At 58.1% G+C, this 16,876-nt stretch overlaps 3 protein-coding genes across 13 annotated transcripts in view; 1 reads left to right on the top strand and 2 right to left on the bottom strand.

The window, feature by feature from the left end:
- Positions 1–2,579, top strand: part of HNRNPM (heterogeneous nuclear ribonucleoprotein M) — a 51,235-nt gene extending 48,656 nt beyond the window's left edge. The window contains exons 16-17 of one of the 8 annotated variants that reach the window (XR_012331091.1): positions 2,053–2,251; positions 2,459–2,579. Coding sequence is in view for 6 of the 8 variants with exons in the window: in XM_073803292.1 (XP_073659393.1) it covers positions 2,053–2,195 (143 nt within the window). In the remaining 2 variants the exon portion in view is untranslated. Of the gene's footprint in view, positions 1–2,052; positions 2,252–2,458 lie in introns of those variants that run through there. The other 7 variants (XR_012331092.1, XM_073803292.1, XM_073803286.1 and 4 more) reach the window with 7 other exon arrangements.
- Positions 625–7,093, bottom strand: ZNF414 (zinc finger protein 414). Of its 3 annotated transcripts, XM_073803294.1 has the most exons (8): positions 5,905–7,093; positions 5,486–5,593; positions 5,281–5,386; positions 4,401–4,744; positions 4,270–4,320; positions 3,665–3,838; positions 1,119–1,178; positions 625–770 (listed from the first exon to the last, which is right to left on the bottom strand). In XM_073803294.1, exons 1-8 carry the CDS (start codon positions 6,305–6,307, stop codon positions 625–627), a joined length of 1,392 nt encoding a protein of 463 aa, XP_073659395.1. In that variant the 5' UTR covers positions 6,308–7,093. The 3 variants fall into 3 exon arrangements, with proteins under 3 accessions (XP_073659395.1, XP_073659396.1, XP_033710330.1); XM_073803295.1 differs by lacking the exons at positions 625–770; positions 1,119–1,178 and adding an exon at positions 2,650–3,231 and having other exon boundaries at positions 5,905–7,075; XM_033854439.2 differs by lacking the exons at positions 625–770; positions 1,119–1,178 and adding an exon at positions 3,399–3,571 and having other exon boundaries at positions 5,905–7,077.
- Positions 7,094–10,930: 3,837 nt separating this feature from the next.
- MYO1F (myosin IF) overlaps positions 10,931–16,876 on the bottom strand; it is a 32,105-nt gene continuing 26,159 nt past the window's right edge. For both annotated transcript variants that reach the window (XM_033854424.2, XM_033854423.1), the window contains exons 20-28: positions 15,669–15,783; positions 15,406–15,575; positions 14,607–14,752; positions 14,096–14,242; positions 13,761–13,909; positions 13,154–13,237; positions 12,365–12,560; positions 12,118–12,287; positions 10,931–11,390 (exon numbers count right to left, since the gene is read on the bottom strand). In XM_033854424.2, the coding sequence (XP_033710315.1) occupies positions 11,314–11,390; positions 12,118–12,287; positions 12,365–12,560; positions 13,154–13,237; positions 13,761–13,909; positions 14,096–14,242; positions 14,607–14,752; positions 15,406–15,575; positions 15,669–15,783 (1,254 nt within the window). In that variant the 3' untranslated portion in view covers positions 10,931–11,313. The remainder of the gene's footprint in view (positions 11,391–12,117; positions 12,288–12,364; positions 12,561–13,153; positions 13,238–13,760; positions 13,910–14,095; positions 14,243–14,606; positions 14,753–15,405; positions 15,576–15,668; positions 15,784–16,876) is intronic.

The raw sequence follows: 16,876 nt of genomic DNA, 5'->3' as shown, positions 1-16,876 counted from the left end.
AAAGGGAGAAAACACCCAGTGGGAGAGTGCAGAGCCCCGATTCTCAGTTCAGCTATGCCGCCGGGATCTTTGAGATCACAGAAAGACAGAAGCTCCTGCAGATTTTGACTTAATTGGTCTGGGGTGTGGCCTGAGCCTGGGGATTTCTTACACACCCTCAGGGGGATTCTAGTGTGCCGCTGAGGAGCACTGGTGCCCACAAGTCACCCTGAGACCCCGAGAAAGTGTGGGTTGTGTCTCGGGTCTGAGGTGGGGCCTCAGATTCTGAAACATCCCAGGTGAGGCCCATACTGCTGGTCCAAGGATCACAGCGAGAGTAACAGAGATGTACTGAAGTCTCCAGAAAGATCCACAGGAGACAGGGACGGAGGCTGGGCATTGCATCCCAGCAGGAGCCCCTCACTCGCCGCTGCCATGAAGGCCACAGACAGCAGTCGGCAGTGACTCTGCCTGTGTCTGCTCTTAAGAGCACAGCTTGGGGATTCTGGAGCCTCTGTGCCCGTGCATCCCTGTCCTTGAACGGACAGACATGCACGCTGGGTCACATTTCCGGATGTTGGTCCGCCTCCGAGTAGGAGGCTGGGGATGATGAAGAGGTCTGGGTCCTGGAGCGGCTCAGCCTGTTCAACGTGAGCCTGCAGTCTCAGGCCAACCTGCCCACTCTGCGGCGGCTGTGTAAGGTGGGTGCCTGCTTGGACGCGCCGGCCCCTCATTCATTCTCCCTTCAGACCGACACTCTTGGGCGCCCTCTGCCGGGCGGATCCGGGGCCCTAAGAGGACTCAGCTTTCAGGCATCCTGGAGTTGGGGTGCGGTGGAGGGACCCTCTGTGGGGCTCCCAGCTTGGTTGGCCAGAGGGAGGTCAGGGGCTGCAGGAGCCCAGAGGGGACAGTGGGAACAGTAAGACTTCCCAGGCGAGCAGACAAAGGTTGGATGGGAGTTGGGAGGGGGTGAAGGTAGGGGTCAGTTTTCAGAGTGAGCCAACTCCCTAGGCCTCAGGGCAATTTCAGCTTGCTCCAGAGGGCAGCGAGGGGCCCAGGGGTGACTGTGGACCCACTGTACCCATGGGAGGGGCTGTTGCATCTTTGTGGGTGACGCGGTTGGGGGGGGCGGCACCTACCTGGACCAAGATACCTGGGTCTCTCTGGGAAGGTCCTGACAGACTGCGAAGTGGCACTGCCTAGATTCGGGGGTGCCTGAATGAGGGGCTTGATGGGGGAAACTCCAGGGGCTGGGGGACCCTGGTACGCTGGAGATGGGACACCAAGCCCTGAAGATGCAGGAAGGGATGGGCCTAGAGCCATATTCCCAAGGGTGTCTAGGGGCCTTGTGAGTGCAGGAAAAGGAGAGAGTGCCCTTTGGGCCTTGCTGCCTGGGTTTTCTCATCAGTGGTAACTGCCCCGCTTCTGGGGTGGTGCAGAATCGGTGACTTGGAACCGGGCCCGGCTAGAGTCAGGGCTCAGTCAGCTTACCCTCTTAGCCTCACCTCTATCTGTAAAGTGGGCCCCGGGACCCACCTCCTCCCCAGGTTCCTGAGAGGGTCCCAGGCAGCCGGCCACAGGCTTGGTGGTTGGAGTGATGTCAACCACCTGCGAACATTTCCCAAGCCCCCTCCCTCGCTCCCCATCCCTCTTTTGAATCCTCACAAGAACTCCAAAGGATGAGCATTCATGACACTCATTTTAAGGAGTAAGAAACTGAGACGCAGAGAGATTGTCTTTCCCAGGATCACCCAGCTGTGGTTCCAAGGCTTCTGGCTGAGAAGGGGGAGGGGAGCTCACAGGGGGCCTGAGCCCCAGGGTTCCCTGACGGCCCATCTGGCCCTACAGCAGGTGCTCAGTGACAGCCGCTTCTGTGGGGGCCTGGAGGTGCTAGCAGAGTGGGCGCCTGGCCTGAGCCACCTGCGACTCAGCTGCAACCCCATCAAGGACACTGGAGCCCTAAAGCCCCTTGTGAGGCTGAGGGCAGTGGGGCAGGCAGGCGGGCAGGCCGGCTCCTGGGTCCAGGTGGGACGGGTCCAAAGGGTGCCCAGATCTCCCTGTTGCCCTTCCCAGGAGAAGCTGAAGGGCCTTCAGAACTTGGAGCTGTTCAGCTTCGAGGAGTCACAGCAGCTGCGCTAACGGAGCAGGATTTTGAGTCGTTACCCGAGCTTGGCTACCTGGATGGCTTCGATGCTGGGGACCCTGCTCAACTCTGAGGCTGAGGCCAACATGCTGGGGAACGAAGATTCTGAGGAGGACTAGGGGGAGGATGGTAAGGGGGGCGAGGGGAAGATGGGAGGCTGGTGAGGGGTGTGAGGCCTGGGGACTCCACCCAAGGGGTGACTAATGTCTTGCTGGCCGCAGATAAAGGACAACTCTGATGACTTGGAAGATGGAGGAGATATGGAATGAACAGGGTGGGGTGGGGCTGGGGACCTGGTCCTTGGGTTCTTGCTCACAGGATGTCTATGTTCCCCAGGAGGAAGAGGAGAGAGATGCTGAGTGTGGTCCTGAGAAGAGGAGGTGGAGAGGTTCAAGATGGGGCCTTGTGGGCTACTAGGAGAACAGGATCTTCATCCAGAGAGCTGAAGGGAGCTGTGGGGAGCGGTGGGGGTACTAGGCGGGGGAGGAGCACGATCGGAAGAGTTCCCTGTTTCCAGAGGTGTTCAGACTGGGGGGAAGGGCGGGGGGGTGGTTGCCTCCGGTGCTCCAGAACGGGGTGGGGCGGGATTGAAGCTTGGGCTGGAAGGGAGCAAGATGCAGGAAGTAAAGCCGGCCTGAGGGGTGGCTGCCAGCAATGCGTGGGGCTTCCATACCCTGGAGGCTTGACCCTCAGGTTCTGGTGACAGCAGTGTGGGACCAGATTTTGAACTCTGCCCCCAACCTGACTTCCCAGGAAGGAAAGGAAGAAGAGAACCTATATGGGGGAGAGGTGAGAAGGGAGGAAGCCCAGGCTCTCCAGGGCTGGCCTTGACCCACCCTCCTCCTCAGAGCTGGGGCAGGGGGAGGAGGGGAAGTGGGCAGCCGAAGACAGTGAGGAGGATGATGATGAGGCCTGAGCTCCCGCCTGCCAGAGTGCCCAGCCCTGGGGGCCCTGGCACCTCCCTTCTACTGCTGGGACTGCCCCACCACCCTGTCACCTCCCTGAGAGTCAGTGCTGGCCTCAGGACCTGGGGGGCTCCAGCTGGGCGGGCGCTCCTGACTCCTGGAAGTTTTTAAATAAAACTGGAAAACTTCCGTCTCATATGGTTTCTGGAAGTGGTGGGACAGGAAAGAGGACCATCTACAGCTGTCCCACTGCTGAGGTTGACAGGGGAGGTGGGACACAGGTGGGCTGTGAGGGGGAGGCCTGCCCCCTTCCGAGGTGGGAGCGCCCCAGGACTGCACTGGAGGGGCATGGGACCCAGACACAGCACAGGCTGGCTCATCTGCCTCCTTTATTGTCCCGCCACCCCGCCCATCGCAGGCCCCCCTAAAATTACAAAACTACCCACAGCCCACCCGCAACGCGGCGTGGTTCAGAGCGGCGAGAAAACCGGACACTCCCCCTCTGACAGCAGCGGCGACACCTTGGGTGCCAGCGGGGCCGGGTCTGGGTGGAGCAGAGGAGGGGGCGCCTGAGCCTCAGCCCCGCCCCTCGCCTCAGGGCCCCCGCCCTCCCCACCCGTGCGCTCCCGGGCCTTACCCGCCGGCGCGTCGGGGCGCGGCTGCCCGGGCGCCGGGGCCGCAGGGGCGATGGGGCGGTGGTCCTCCAGGTGTAGGGTCATGGCGGGCCGCGAGGCCGTGGAGAAGGCGCACTGCATGCACGAGTAGCGGCCGCGCGTGTGCTCCCACACGATGCGGCTCGGGGCCGCGTGCCCTGCGGGCAGGCGGGACCCCGTCAGCCCCGGGCCCTGGGCGAGGGCGAGGACCGGGGCGAGGGCGGGTCGTACCTTTCTCCCCGCCTCCCCCTCAGCTCCCAGGCGCCGGGGCTCTGGAACGGCTGATCCATTTGTCCCGGGCGTTTCCCCATGTATTTGGGGGCACCAAACTTGACTTATCCTCTGAACCCTCTCCCATCCTCTGAACCAACGTAGGGGGAAGGACTCGGGAACCGGGTGAGAGTTTTACACGGAAACGCCGGCGCAGATAAAGAGCAGGGGCCGTAATTTTTTAAGGCAAAATCCTGTATTTCGGGGGTGACATTTCTGGCCACCTGGGAAGGGGGTGGGCACCGCTGCCTCCCAGTATCCCCTATGCCCCGCAGGGGAGAAATCCCCTCCACCCTCCCCGGTGATCACCTGCACGCACCTGAGGGCGTATCGGAGCCGCCCTGGGGTCTTCGCGGGCTGCCGCCGGCACCTGCGGTAAATGGGCGGGTCAAGGTCAGAAGTTAGAGGGAGCCCAGCCCACCCTTCAGGCGTCCCTGCCCCCACACTCACCTTGGCTCTTTTTCCAGACTGCGGCGCTGGAGGCGGGCGGCCCGGGAGCGGCGGCCAGAAAGGGGCGCGGGCGTGGTGGGCTTAGGCCAAAAGGCGCGGGGTTCAAGTACGGCAGGAAGGGCCCGGTGGGGGCAGGGGCAGGGGTCGTGAACGGCTCGAGCAGCGGGAACTGTAGCCCAGGCGCCAACGCAGGGTCGGACTCCGGGGGGCGCTCGGGCGCTGGTGGCTCCTTGTCGAGGGCGGGGGGTGGCGGCGGGGCTGGGCTCTGCGCATGCTCGGCGCAAACATGCAGGTGCTTGAAGAGGGAGCGGTGCGTGCGGAAGCGCAGGAGGCAGTTCTCACACCTGGGGGCGGCACAGGGCTGGGCTGGGTCTCCTGCGGGACAAGGGAGGGGCCTATCCGTAGTAACCTGCGGAGCCGCCGCTCGAGGGTGGTAAGGGAGCCCGGGCCCAAACAACAGATCCCCCATCTGCGGGGGAGGAGTCTGCCCTAAGCGTCCCCCTACTGTGGTCGCGACCCTTCCGGACCCCTCCAGGTCGGAGCCCTGGGAAGATGAGGAAGGAAGTCTCAATTGTGACTTAGGGGATCGCTTTTTCTCTTGGGAGGTAGAGGGCTGGGCGGAGCCGCGCCAAGAATGCCCCCCCCAAACCCCTTCCGAGCCCCGCCCTCGGGGTCCCTGGAACTTGCTCTAGCGACCAGTGTCTCTTCTGGGCAGGTTAAGGGCAAGGCTTGCCCTAGTTCATGCCCACTTCCCCGACCCAACCCCCTGGACTAGGAAGGGAGAAGAGCCCGGACCCCCGGTAGTGGCTGTCAAATCAGTGGTGGGGGGAGCTGCCTGGTCACCGAGCTCCAGCAGACGTGGGGGTGGATGGGGTCTCACTTGAAGTAGCGATTGGGTTTGTAGTGCAGCTTGCCGTGTGCCACCAGTTCCTGCATGTTGGGGAAAGTCTCGGTGCAGCTCAGGGCGGAACAGCGGAAGAGCTTGCCTGGCAGGGATGAAGGACAGAGGAGTGGAGAGGGGTGGCCAGTCGGCTCTGCCTGCCTCCCGCCCTAACCTGCTTCCCCACCACCTACCCTGGCCCTACCTTCCAGGGACTGTGTGGGTGGGCAGTGGGTACGCAGATGCTGTGCCAGGTCTCGAACGCTGGGGAAACTGAGGCAGCAGCCAGGGCTGGAGCAGGGTATCTGCTTCCCTGCAGGACGCAGAGAAGCGAGGGGAGGGGTGTGTCACCATCCCTTCTCCATCCACGCTGTCCAGGGCCCTACCCCAGAGAGGCATGTATGGGGTTGCAATTACCCTATGATCTCTTACTGGGGCCTTCACCCTCTGCCTCCCCCAACAGAGGGTTGGGGCTGAGTTGGCCTGGTTCACAGCCTGGCATACACCTGGGGCTCAGTAAGTGGTGATTCCCTCTAGATGGGCCCCAAGTCTGGAGATACTCTGTATTCTTCACTTCTATCGTTCCAGGCCTGTGATCCCCCAGAAGGCCCCATCACGGGTCACCTGGTGGTGGGCGTCGTCTGGGAGGCCGCAGGTCCTCACTGGTTCCGGAGACAGTGCTGGTCAGGCCAAGGCCGGGTCCAGGGCCAGCATGGCCACTGTCTGGGGCTGGGGAGGCACCCTGCTGGGTCCCTCCAAGCCCTCCACGTTCCCACACTGGGGGTGTGGCTGCCTGGTCAGAGCCTGGCTCCTCCCCCATGGAAGAGGAAGTGGCTACAGCAGCCACAACTGGGGACACCTCCTTGTCGGTCTCACTGGAGCTGGGCTCTGCAGTGCCCGGCATGTCCGGGCTGGGACCCGAGGTTTCCTCCTCCTGGTGGAAGGAAGAGGTGGGGAGAACCCCTCTGGGCCCAGGGTCTGCCTGGGCCAGCCAGGGGAACTCCACCCCGCCAAGACCACTGGGCATTCCTGAAGCAGCAAATGCCCCGGAGACGTCACCCAGTCAGCCCCCATCCTAAGGAGTGGCAGGGGGTGAGGGTGGATAGAGCTCCTGCCTCCTGTGTCCCCATCCTCTGGGAGGGAGCTTGGAGGTGTTCCAAATGTAGAAGGGGGTACCTTTTTAAGAATCATCTATATGAAAGAAGCATGCCTTTGACCCTAACTTGGAAAGGTGGGAGGCCCCCTACAAGGCAGGGGCGTGGCCCATAGGGAGTGGGCGGGGCAAAGGCGGGGCTCTGAACCGGGCGCGGATAGGAAGATGCTGGAGAGGCCAAAAGTGGCCGAGTGGGTTGTTCGAGCACGGAGATATATCTACCAGCTGGGCTCGAGCTGTGCAGGCGAACTGGGAGTGCTGGGGCCCCGGCCGTATGAAGATCTGGGGCGGTGCCCGAGCCCTGTGGGCGTGGCCCAGTCGAAACCAGGCCCAGAAGTAGGGGGTAGGGTGCTCCCCGAGTGACAGCCAGCGGCGGGCGAGTGCCCGGATGTGGGGGCGGGGTCGGCCGGAGGCTATGTGCGCTACAGGGCCGCTCCCCGCCAGTCCCCGCTGGTTCGCCGCGTCCGCGTCCCCGGCGCCGCGCTCACCATCCTCGGCCTGGTTCGGCTTCTTGTTCCCGCGGCTCCGGCAGCTCCAGCTAAGGCTGCGGTGACTCCTTCGGTGGCCGCAAGCTCGCGCTCACGTCGGCGCCATTTTTCGCCTCCCAGGTCTCGCGAGAACGGAGGAGGGGGCCTGTGCACAGTGCTCCGCGAGGAGGCGGGGCCTGAGATCCGGGATTGTCCTGGATGGCGGAGCGTGCGCCGTGGTGGATTTGCAAGCCGAGGGCAGTCGTGGGGTGCAAAGAATCTGCAGGCAGAGATCTAGGATTAAAATCTCCCCGGGCCTCTGTGTTCTTCTCTGCAAAATGAGCATCTTCATCCTCTCCAGTCCCGTCACCGTACCTCGAAAGGGGATAAACAGCGGTTCTCTTTTTTGAAGAGGTCGTGTTTAGAGAGCCTCGTCTTTGGAGGGAAATTGGCAGTGGCCGTCAAAATATTCAATGCACTTAGTTCTGACGTTGGAACGGGTCTGCTGAGATAGCCAAGGGCGGGAAGCAAGCCAACTGTCCGTCCTCGGGACACCCGGAACGGGTGTAGCCTAAGGATGGAGAGGTGCGTGTTTTCAGGAGGATGGATGGAGAGCCTTGGGTATACCGGCGTGGAATGAGTCACCTATCCAACCTACGTTTCTTTCTTTTTTTTTTTTAATACAGCCTCACTAAGTGTCGCTACATCTCAGAAAGTCACTCTAGAATTTAACACTACTGTTTTTTGTTGTTTTTTTGTTTTTATTTATTTTTGGCTGTGTTGGGTCTTCGTTGCTGCGCGTCAACCTACGTTTCTTGAGTGCCTACTCTGTGCTAGGCGCTGGGGACCCAGAGATGAACAGGACAGACCAACATCCCCACTCCCAGAGTCCGCTCACGGTTTAAAATGGGGAAAGAGACAATGAATCAACACATGCAGCAAACGATCTTACGTTATATTAAGTGCTACAAAGGAAAAACAAAACAAAACCCCAGAAGGATGTGATGGTGATGGGTCAGGAAAGTTTCTCTGTGAGGTGACTTCTTTTTTTTTTTTTTGCGATACGCGGGCCTCTCACCGTTGTGGCCTCTCCCGTTACGGAGCACAGGCTCCGGACACGCAGGCTCAGCGGCCATGGCTCATGGGCCCAACCACTCCACAGCATGTGGGATCCTCCCGGACCGGGGCACGAACCCGCATCCCCTGCATCGGCAGGCAGACTCCCAACCACTGCGCCACCAGGGAAGCCCTGTGAGGTGACTTCTGAGCTGTCACCTGATGGTCAGGATGGAGTGAGCCAATGGAAGGTCAGGAGGCCACAGCACTCTGGGAAGAATGGATAGCTGGTGCAAGTGGCCTGAGTTGGGGAGGGACAAGCTTGTCTTTTTCAAGAAACAATGAGGTGATCAGCTCACTGCTGGAGCAGAGTGGAGGCAGGGAGTGGAGGTCAGAAAGTGGACATGGTGCAAGAAAGGTCATGCAGGGACCTTGTGAACCATGGAAAGAGAGGCATGTGATCTCTATTCTAACCTTGAATCTTTAGCAGGGGAGATCAGATCACCATCTGATCGCCGGTTGTCGTTTGGAGGATGGGTCATTGTGGGGACGGTAAAGTGGATCTTTGATCTCAGATCTCTATAATACATTATTTAACCGTTCAGGAAGTATTTCTTGAGTTCTAGGCAAGTTTAGGCTTTACGTACGGTGTATTTCCATCTATATATACATAAGATGTACCTATCTGCTTTTATACGCTAAGAATACCACTGGAAGGAGATGGACATTAACAAATTGGGGGGGACAGGAATTTTCGAATGAGGGGAAGACAGATTTTTCACACTTTTGGGCTGTTTGAATTTTTTTTTTGGCCGCACCACGCAGCTTGTGCATTGCGGCCAAAAAAATTCCTTGTGTCTTAGTTCCCCGACCAGGGATCGAAGCCGGGCCCACCACAGTGAAAGCGCGGAGTCCTAACCACTGGACAGCCAGGGAATTCCCATGGGCTGTTTGAATTTTAAAAAACTGTTTTCTTTTGATTATCATTAATACAGTTAAAACTCATTAACTGTATTAAAAACTCCTTAATTAAAAAAAAACATCATTTTGATACAGGGTGGAGTTTTGTGTGTGTGTGTGTGTGTGTGTGTGTGTGTGTGCAGGGGAGGTTGGTGCAATCTGGGGAAGGGTGGGGCGAGGTCCCAGAAAGGACAGGGAACCAAGAAAGAGAGAGGAGGGGCCCAACTTAAGAAATTTTGTAAAAGAGTCAACAGGATGTTGCTGAGTGGGGGGGACCAAACTGACTGAGGTTTGCAGTCCGAAGATGCTATAACCTAGATGTGAGATGCTGTCTGTTAGAAGATGTCAAACCCACTCCCTTCTTCACCCCCAGTGCCTCACCCACACCTCACCCATCAGTCTTGCCCGGAAGGCCCCACTTCCTGCAAACAGGGTGCCTGCTGTGGCAGTGGGGCCACAGGGCTGTACCCCAAAGTGCCAGGAGGGGGGGCAGCCTGCATGATGAATTCTAGGGCAGAGAAGGGAGACAGAGGCCCTCATTCCCCTTCAGCACCAGGAAATGCCCAGCTGATGAGGTTGTGGCTCACACAGTCCTCCCCGACTCTGTCCCCCAATCTAAGTCTTGGAGAGAGACACTCACAGTGGTGACTGGGCAGTGGAGGGGCAAAAATCAGAGATGCAGAGAACCAGGGACATTCAAGGGACTGGTTAAATCCTTTTGTATAGTGATTGGCTAATAAAAGGCTGTTGAGACCCAGTTGCAAAATTGGGATTTTTTTTTTCCCAGCCACGCTCAGCTTCCCAGGTAGGTGTAGATTCTACAGAAGGCTCTGCTGACCAGTCTTTCTTTGATACCTCATCTCCCATCCCCCAGGTGGGTAGGTGTCCTCTGCCTGGAGTCCTCCCATCACAGCATAGATCACTCTGTGTGGTGATTTGCCATCAAGATCTGCTGACCCAGGGCTTCCCTGGTGGCGCAGTGGTTAAGAATCCGCCTGTCAATGCAGGGGAGATGGGTTCCCAGCCCTGGTCGGGGAAGGTCCCACATGCCGCGGAGCAACTAAGCCTGTGCGCCACAAATACTGCAGCCCGCGTGCCTAGAGCCCATGCTCTGCAACAAGAGAAGCCACCGCAACGAGAAGCCCGCGCACTGCAACAAATAGTAGCCCCTGCTCACCACAGCTAGAGAAAGCCCGCGCACAGCAACAAAGACCCAACGCAGCCAAAAAATATATGTAAATAAATAAATTAAAAAAAAAAAAGGTCTGCTGACTCTTTTCATCCTTCTTGGCTCCTCCAGCAATGTCCACACTCTTTCTGCATCTCCCTCCCCTGCTCCAAGCCCTGTCCCTTCTCTGGCACAGTCCTGACCCCACCCATCTGGCTCCATCTCTCCCAGACTGACTGCTCTTCGTGGGGCTGAGCACAGAGCGGTTGTTCATTTGGAAAGGTCTGAAAGGCTCAGACTCCGGCACTGGTTTGGAGACAGCTGCGGGGACCAAGAGACAGCTGGAGGGGACTGGTAGCTAGGCTGACCCCCTCTTCACCATGACAATAAGTGCAGAAGGCCAGGGCCCTCGAATGTCAGAAGTGGTCCTGACGCCAGGTGAGTGAGGGCTAAGTAAACACAGACATGGGGTGGGGGTCAGGGTTCAGGGGTGATTCAGGGTGAATTATGGGGGGCCATGTGGGACCTGCCTCCTTTGTCAGGGTCCAGTAGGGTCCCAGTTTGTTTGGCAGGGGGTGCAGAGTCAAAGCTGACAGGACTCACTGGAACATTTGCTGCAGGAAAGCTAGCATGCAGCTTCTGTAAGCTAGCAGGTGAGACAAATTCAAGCTTTGTGAGGGGCAGAAGCATATCTGAGTTCAGGACTTGGCTCTGTGCAATCTTGGGTGAGTGACTAAAACTCTGTGAGCCTCCATTTTTCCATCTGTAAAATGGGATATTCACTGCTACCACCCCACAGGGTTGTGAGAAGGTGGTCCTTGTTGGGGCTCAGTAAGTTAACTCATGTTTTCACTCGGCAAACATTTATTGCCTCAGTGGTGAGAAAAGGAGGGAAGTCAAGCTTGTCAAGGTCCCCCTGACTGTGCCCGGCACTTTGCCTGCAGGACACAGCTCACTTCCTACTCACAAGGCAGCTGGGAGGTAGGTTCTGCTGTTAGCCCTGTTTGACACAGGAGGAAACAGGTGTGCCTTGGGGGAAGCCAGGGCCCGGGGGTGGCTTAAGTGGTGATCCCTAGACCCAGGACCTGGGCTAGGCTGGGCTGGAGGCCACAGGACTGGACCTTCTGGCCAATGCAGCCAAGGGAAATGAGACCCGCATTGCAGGGCCTGGCCCCTGGCAGGATCCAGGCAGGCAGGTGGGATGGCAGGATCCCAGGCCCCTGTCCTGCTCAGATCTTCTCCACGTAGTTTCCTGGGAAAAGGCCCTCCTGGCCATGCAGCCGGCCTTTCCACCAGCCTGAGGAATCTGTGGGAGAGAAGAGAGCGTGAGGCTGAGCCCAGCCCGCTCCGGAGAAAGCCTTTCATGCTGGCTCTGTGTCTGTCTTTCTGTCATTCGTCTGCACTGGCCTGGCATAAGGCAGAAGCTGAAAAGAGAAGACAGAAGGGCAATTCCCCAGCGGTCCAGTGGTTAGGACTCTGCGGTCTAACTGCCGAGGGCCCCGTTTTGATCCCTGGTCCGGGAACTAACATCCCACGAGCTGAACGGTGCGGCAAAGAAAAGAAAAAACATGTCTTTTAGGGGACTTCCAAAAAAAAAGAGAAGACAGAAGGAAGGGAGGGAGCAACGCGTGGGTTTTCCTTGCCACTGGCTCACACTCTGACATTTTCTTGACCATTCACTTGTGCTCGTCCCTCATCCATCTCCTCCTATAGGTCCTTCCCCATAATCCCCTTGGTGGAACCAGGAATGACCCCTAAGGGTTCCCCTACCCACCTGCAGAGGGTGCTGTTGAGTCCCAGGCTCCTCTAGGGGCAACCCAGGGGCAAGGTAGGAGGTCTGGAGGCCTGGGCCATTCAGACATGGCCCATTTCCTACTCACAAAGTGGGTTCTGCTATTAGTCCTAGTGCTTGACAGGTGAGAAGAATGAGGCTGGGGTACAGGGTGCGATACAAGTGAGGCCAGGCTCCCAGGATGGCTTAGGAGGTGACCTCCAGGCCCTGGCTCCTCCCATTTCTGCCCTGGCACACACACCTTCCATGAGGATCTCGATGACCTCGTTCACGTTGAAGCTCAGCTCGTCCACATCTTGGCTCACGTACTGGTACAGTGCCCGGCACCTTGGGCCATGTGTCCGTGGCTGGGGCTTAGGTCGGCCCACACCGGGCACAGGTCTCTGCCCTATGCTGCGCTTCCTCTGCATGCTGTGGGCACATGGAGGCACTCGTCATAGCCCCAGACACTCCCCCACCTCCTGGGGCTGCCCTCCCACACCACCTACCCAGCCATGCCCTGGTCAGGAACACTGAGGAATTCTGTGTTGTGCTCCGAGGGGGGCCGTGCCCGTTGGCGTCTGCTGGCCCCCAAGGCTGAGGACGGAGGGCCCTGTGGTGGCTTCTGGGAGCCCCGTCTGGATGTGAACTCCAGGGGTAGGGGGCCCCCTCTGGCAGAGGGAGGCACCCCATTGCGATCCAGGCCTGCAATGAGATGGGGGCATTTGTCAGGGTGATGCTAGGAGGATTTGGGGGGACTTGGCTCCAAGTTCCCTGTCTGAGGGAAGAGGCAGCTACTCTTAACCCAGTATGGTAAGGAATGGCCTGGAGAGAGAGACCCTGGGGCTAGGAGGCCCTAGAGGGAGACTCTGAAGGGGTAAGATTTTCCCCTACCCTCTTCTGTAGGAGGGCTTTTGTGGGTGGGTCTTGGAGGATGAATAAGAGCTCAAGTGGAGCAGGAATTTGGGAGACAGGCAGAGCAAACAGCCCAAGCAAAGGCCTGGAGGTAAGAACAAATTTGGTAAGTTGGCAAAATAAGATGTAGCTTGCATGACAGGAGTGTAAGGTGGGAGGAGAGAAGAGGTCAGTGGTTAGCTGGGTTCGGATTCTGAAGGGCTCTGAATACCAAACTAAGCTTTGGCTTTATTCTTTGGGAGATGGGGAGCTATGGAGAGTTCTGGACAGAAAAGAAGAGCATGGTCATCTCTGCTTGTTAGATCCTGTCGACAAGAGGTCTGGCTTAGGCCTTGGAGCCCACAAGAGGCAAGGAAGACACTTAGTGGGGGGTGTCTCTTCACCTCTAGGGGGCCCGGGAGCTGCCCGGGTAGGGGCCTGGGCCGACCTTCTGGGTTTTCCCTGGGCCATTCCCTTCCGTGTAGGCTCTGAAAGGGAAAGGGGAAAAGATGTAGGGATTTGAGTGATGACTAGACAAGGTTCTTGGCCACGCCCACAAGTCCAATCCACTCTGTGGCTCCGCCCCGGTCCCTGCTCCCGCGGCTCACCGGCTCTCCCACCAGGAGGGAGCCCCTTAGTTACTGGAACACTGGTTCCGCCCAATAATTGGCTCCGCCCCTCCGGGAACCTATCTCTCATTGGCTTCTGGGTCCACCCACTCCAAGGCTCTCCCCATTCATAGCCGGCTCAAGGGTGGACTCCCTGGCCTCGCCCCTTCCATGTTTCTCGCCCACTCATTGGTCACCTCGCGAGCCCTGCCCTCTTCACGGCCGTGTTCTCTCTTTAGGTCTCTCAAGTCCCGCCCCTCCATGGCCTTCACCCACCCTTGGCCCGCGCCACTGGCTCCGCCCCCACAGCCTTGATTGGTCCCTATGGATGGTCCCGCCCCTAGGGGCCCGCCTCTTCCTGAGCGCCTCTTAGTCTCCGTCTCCCGGTTCGGCGTAGACTCACTGGAGCTTTTGGGCAGTCCATCACCCACGCTGACCGAGAGGGTCCGACCGCTAGCCTTGAGCATCGCCACGTCGCCGGAGCCACGGGAGAAAGTGACGCTGCGGGTGCCACCTCCGCCCCAGCCCTCCTTCTTCACCCGGAACTGTAGTCTGTGAGGAGAGAAGGAAGCTGTGGGGGTCCCCACCTCCCCCCAAGAGGGGATCACCTCCCCATTCCATCCTTGCCGGACCAGGGGTGGGAGGGGGCGAGGCACGGGCGCATTTCGGCCGGTCCGCGAGGCGGAGGAGGAAGCACTGTGCCCAGCCCGAGGATGGTGCAGGAGGTGAGGGTCGTACGTGTCGCTGAAGGTGAGGGGCAGGGGCCTCCGCACCGCCTCCTCGAAGCGCTTGCACAGGAGGCTGACGAACTCGGTCTTGAAGACGCTCTCCAGAAAGCTGTCGGCCGCGTCTTCTTGGAGGATGAAGAAGTCGTCCTGCCTCGTGCTGGGGGAGGGGCGGGAGGAAGGGCAGGTGAGAGTGACAGGTGAGGCTGGCAGAAGGACTGACATTTGAGATGCGGCAGAGTAGGGTCAGGGGTCAGGTAAGGGGCAAGTGAGGGGTTACACAGGTGGGGGGAAACGGGAGAGGTGGCAAGGAGCTGGAAAAGGTGGTAAGGGTCAGGTGAGGGGACAGGTGCTGTTGGCAAATAAGGATCATGAATGCGAGGGCAGGTGAAGGTGACAGGTAGGACCAAGTGAAGGTTGCAGGTACAGCAGCAGGTAAGACGTTCAGGGTGACAGATGGGGTAACAAGTAAGAGGGCAGCTGAGAATGAAGGGGGCTGGCGGGGGTGCCTGTGGGAGCCCCACCTGAGGGAAACTCCCCGTAAGGCCTGGATCTCCAGCTTCTTCTTCAGGACCTCACGCACCTGGCCCTTCTCAGGTCCCTTCTTCACCTTCTCCCGCCCGATCACATATACACACTTGGGCGTCAGGATCAAGTCCCTCTTGATGGCCTATGAGGATGCAAAACCAGAGAGACTGGTGGCAGGAGCCCCGGGCATCGGCAGCCTGGCCCCAGGGGATCAACCCCAGGCAGAGAGGTAGCGCTGGCAGGTCAGGTGAAGGACAGGTCAGGTGAGGGTCCCTCCATGTGAAGCTACATGAGTGGTTACTTTATATAAGAAACAGGAGGTTAAGTAAGGGTATATTGGCTAGAAAGGGGTTTCTGGGCAGTGAACAGGTACAGGGTAGGTGAAGGTATGCCTGCTGGACATGGGCGCCCAGGACCGATGAGAGTTTACCTGTGCACAGGTGCATTTGAGCCAAGTGAAGGTGTGTCTAACTGAGAGGTCTGTCTAGACTGGGTGAGAATGTACCACCTAATGGATAGGTATGTCCAGGATAAGGGAAAGTGAATCTGTGGTCAGGGCTTCTGAACAAGGTGAGTGTGTAATTATGGACAGATGTGTCTGGCCAGGTGAAGATGTATCTGATGGACAGGTGTGTCTGGGCTACACGAGGGCGTATTTGATGGACAGCTGTATTTACATTAGTTGAGCCTACACCTGTGGGCAGGTATGTCTGGGCCAGGGGAGGGTGTACCTCTGGTGGGGAGTGGCCAGGCTGGGGTCAGGGTCCCAGATGTGGCCACCTGCTAGTGCCTCACCTTGAAGCGGCGGTCGTACTTGTTGACCGAGTCAGCAAAGTCCACTCGCTCCCTCTTGCCCAGGAACTGACGCAGCTCCGGCCGCTCCTCCAGCCCCAGGTAGTCCCCAACGAAGTTCCTATTGATGCTGTTCCGTCTCCGCTCCTTCTTGTTCAGCAGGATGTTGGAAGCTGCGGCGACACAGGGTGAGGGGCAGAGATCACAGCCTGGCTCCTCCAGGCCCCTCTGTCCTCAGCCCCAGCCTCCCACCTGCAGCCTCTCACCTTCCTCCCGCATCTCCTCGTACTTCCGGATTGCCACGTGGCGCCGCCAGGCCTTCTGGATGGTGCGGGCAAAGCCATCGAACTTGCGCTCTCGCATCTCCTCCAGAAGGAAGAGCTAGGCAAGAAGGAGGGCCGGTGGGTCCTGGCATCTCCCCGGGGAACACAGTCTCCAGTTTCCCCCGAGCCCACCCCACCCACGTGCTCTTGCTGACAGGCACCCGCACACATGCTCTTACGCTGTGGGCAAAAAATTTTGTCTTTCTCCAAATGACCGGACCCAGGGTCCCAATATGGGGCACAATCTTCTGCATTAAATTATAACTGCAGGTTTGTCTTGCTGGGTTCAAATCCCAGCTCTGCCACTTACTAGCTGTGTGGTCTTACCGGAAACGATAAAACATCATGGTTTCTCATGCTAATTAAGCTATGGCATGTCATCCATGTGAGGTACACTTCAGTTTCAGAGATGTTAGAAATGCAAACCAGTGTGCATCTTGGAAAACCAACAAAGTACTGCAGATGTGAAAATCTGATGGATAGGACTGGGATGTGACCGGCTACCACATGGTTGTGCAGTATACAACCTGCACACCCATCCGTGGCAGCCCTGGAAAGGAAGCTTTCATAGAAAGCAGAGAAAAGTCTTTTGAATTTTTTTTTCTTTTTTGCGGTATGCGGGCCTCTCACTGTTGTGGCCTCTCCTGTTGTGGAGCACAGGCTCCAGATGCGCAGGCTCAGCGGCCATGGCTCACGGGCCCAGCCGCTCTGCAGCATGTGGGATCTTCCCGGACCGGGGCACGAACCCGTGTCCCCTGCATCGGCAGGCGGACTCTCAACCACTGCACCACCAGGGAAGCCCAAGGCTTTTGAATTTTAAGAGTCTCCACCCACAGGGGACTTAGAGAATAAACTATATTAGAGCAGGTCATCTGGAATAATAACTGGTGACTATATCAGGGAAAGAAAACTACTGGATATGAAAATATTACAAATCTACAGTAATAAAAACAATGGGGTGCTGGTCAAAGAATAGAACAACCAGTTGGACCAGGATGGATGATGGGGAAATGTCATAATTCAAATGGAAATTTAGTGACAGAAGGTACAGCATTGTCAATCAGTGAAAATGGGAAAAGTATTGAAAATAAAGTCGGGCTTCATTTAGAAAAATAATTGACATTTCACCCAGAGGGGTTTCTCAAATACAC

The sequence above is a fragment of the Tursiops truncatus genome, chromosome 3 (genome assembly GCF_011762595.2).
Source record: "Tursiops truncatus isolate mTurTru1 chromosome 3, mTurTru1.mat.Y, whole genome shotgun sequence".
In the NCBI taxonomy this organism is placed as follows: domain Eukaryota; kingdom Metazoa; phylum Chordata; class Mammalia; order Artiodactyla; family Delphinidae; genus Tursiops; species Tursiops truncatus.
This window is presented reverse-complemented; position numbering and strand designations above follow the sequence as displayed.

What these genes read in the sequence shown, in the direction of transcription:
- ZNF414 (XM_073803294.1), bottom strand. Translation starts at nt 6,307, where the DNA reads ATGCCCAGTGGTCTTGGCGGGGTGGAGTTCCCCTGGCTGGCCCAGGCA. An exon ending in CGGCTCCGATACGCCCTCAG is followed by an intron (nt 3,839 to 4,269) that starts GTGCGTGCAGGT and finishes GCCTGCCCGCAG; the next exon opens with GGCACGCGGCCCCGAGCCGC. An exon ending in GCGCCCCGACGCGCCGGCGG is followed by an intron (nt 1,179 to 3,664) that starts GTAAGGCCCGGG and finishes CCCCGAATCTAG; the next exon opens with GCAGTGCCACTTCGCAGTCT.